General features: G+C 64.7%; 1 protein-coding gene across 1 annotated transcript in view; it reads right to left on the reverse strand.

Moving 5' to 3' along the window:
• The window catches only part of FSCN2 (fascin actin-bundling protein 2, retinal), a 7,821-nt gene that overhangs the window by 2,343 nt on the left and 4,175 nt on the right, over positions 1–1,303 (reverse strand). The window contains exons 3-4 of the mRNA XM_029927111.1: positions 601–722; positions 60–246 (exon numbers count right to left, since the gene is read on the reverse strand). Of these exons, the coding sequence (XP_029782971.1) occupies positions 60–246; positions 601–722 (309 nt within the window). The remainder of the gene's footprint in view (positions 1–59; positions 247–600; positions 723–1,303) is intronic.

Genomic DNA, 1,303 nt, shown 5'->3' on the forward strand with positions numbered 1-1,303 from the left:
GTCGGCGGGCGTCCTCTCCGCCCCCGCCCGCCGCGCCCCCTCCCCTGCGATCACCGCGCCCCCCACCCCGGTCCGCACCTCGGATGTGGTAGGCGCCGTCGCTGAAGCTCAGGTGGAAGACGTCGTAGACCGAGCGGTTGGTGTCCAGCTGGTTGGAGCCACGCCGGTGGCGGACGAAGCCGTCCAGGCCCCGGAGCACGAGGATGGGGCGGTTGATGAGTTTGAGAATGAACTCCTCGTCCTCACCTGGTGGGGAGTGGGGACTGAGGGCTGACCCAGCGCCTGCCGCCTGCTGCCTTCCGGGTCGGGCGAGGCGACCGGGGACGCGGGTGGGGCACGTAAAGGGCCCATCTGCCACCGCCTTGGCAAGGCGCCTGCCGCCTCCCAGCCCGGGTCCCCCAGATGCACAGCGGCGGTAAGGGCGCTCTGGGCTCTGACTGCTCCCTGATGTCCGGAGCAGTTTCTTGACCAGCAGGGATGACTGTCACCAAGCACTGTGGCCGCAGTTATTCAGGGGAGGAGCGGATTCTTAGTAGGGACGGGGTCTCTGGGGAGAGAGCCAGCCCTCTTTCCCAGGCCAGGCGAGGCGTGCCCGCTCACCCACAGAGTCGCTGGTGGCCGCCAGCTGGCCGTTCTTCTTCATGCACACGTAGCGCCCATTACTAGCCTTGAGTGCCACCCGCCGGCCACGCCACTCCATCTCGAACATGGTGTTGGCAGAACTGGAAAAGGCAGGGTAAGGTCCTCTCAGAGCAGCAGGACATTGGGAGCTCAGGGCCAGGCTCCCCATCCCCTTCATGTCCGCGCCAACCCCTGGGGGGGAGGGGACAAGCACTTGCTTTCCTGACACACCCACCACCATTAAGAGCTGCCCCTCACCCCAGTGGGCATTCTTCCCTGGTGCAAAGGGAGGTGACAATGGTGGTGATGCCTCTGGAGATGGAAGTGATGTGACGGTGCTGGTGCTGGTGGTGACAGAGGTGGTGGTGGAGGTGACAGGTGTGGTGGTGGTAGTGACAGGTGTGGTGGTAGTGGCAGGTGTGGTGACAGGTAGTGGTGATGATAGTGGTGACAGAGGTAGTGGTGGAGGTGACAGGTGTGGTAGTGACAGGTGTGACAGGTGGTGGTGGTGATGGTGGTGACAGAGGTGGTGGTGGAGGTGACAGGTGGTGGTGGTGATGGTGGTGACAGAGACGGTGGCAGTGGTGGTGGCGGTGGGGATGCACTCACACTTGTGCGGCGGTGGCCTGGATGCCCCCGTGGGCGACCAGGGTCCAGTAGCCCCCGGTGCTGGAATAGAAGG

The sequence above is a fragment of the Suricata suricatta genome, chromosome 17 (assembly GCF_006229205.1).
Source record: "Suricata suricatta isolate VVHF042 chromosome 17, meerkat_22Aug2017_6uvM2_HiC, whole genome shotgun sequence".
Lineage (NCBI taxonomy): Eukaryota > Metazoa > Chordata > Mammalia > Carnivora > Herpestidae > Suricata > Suricata suricatta.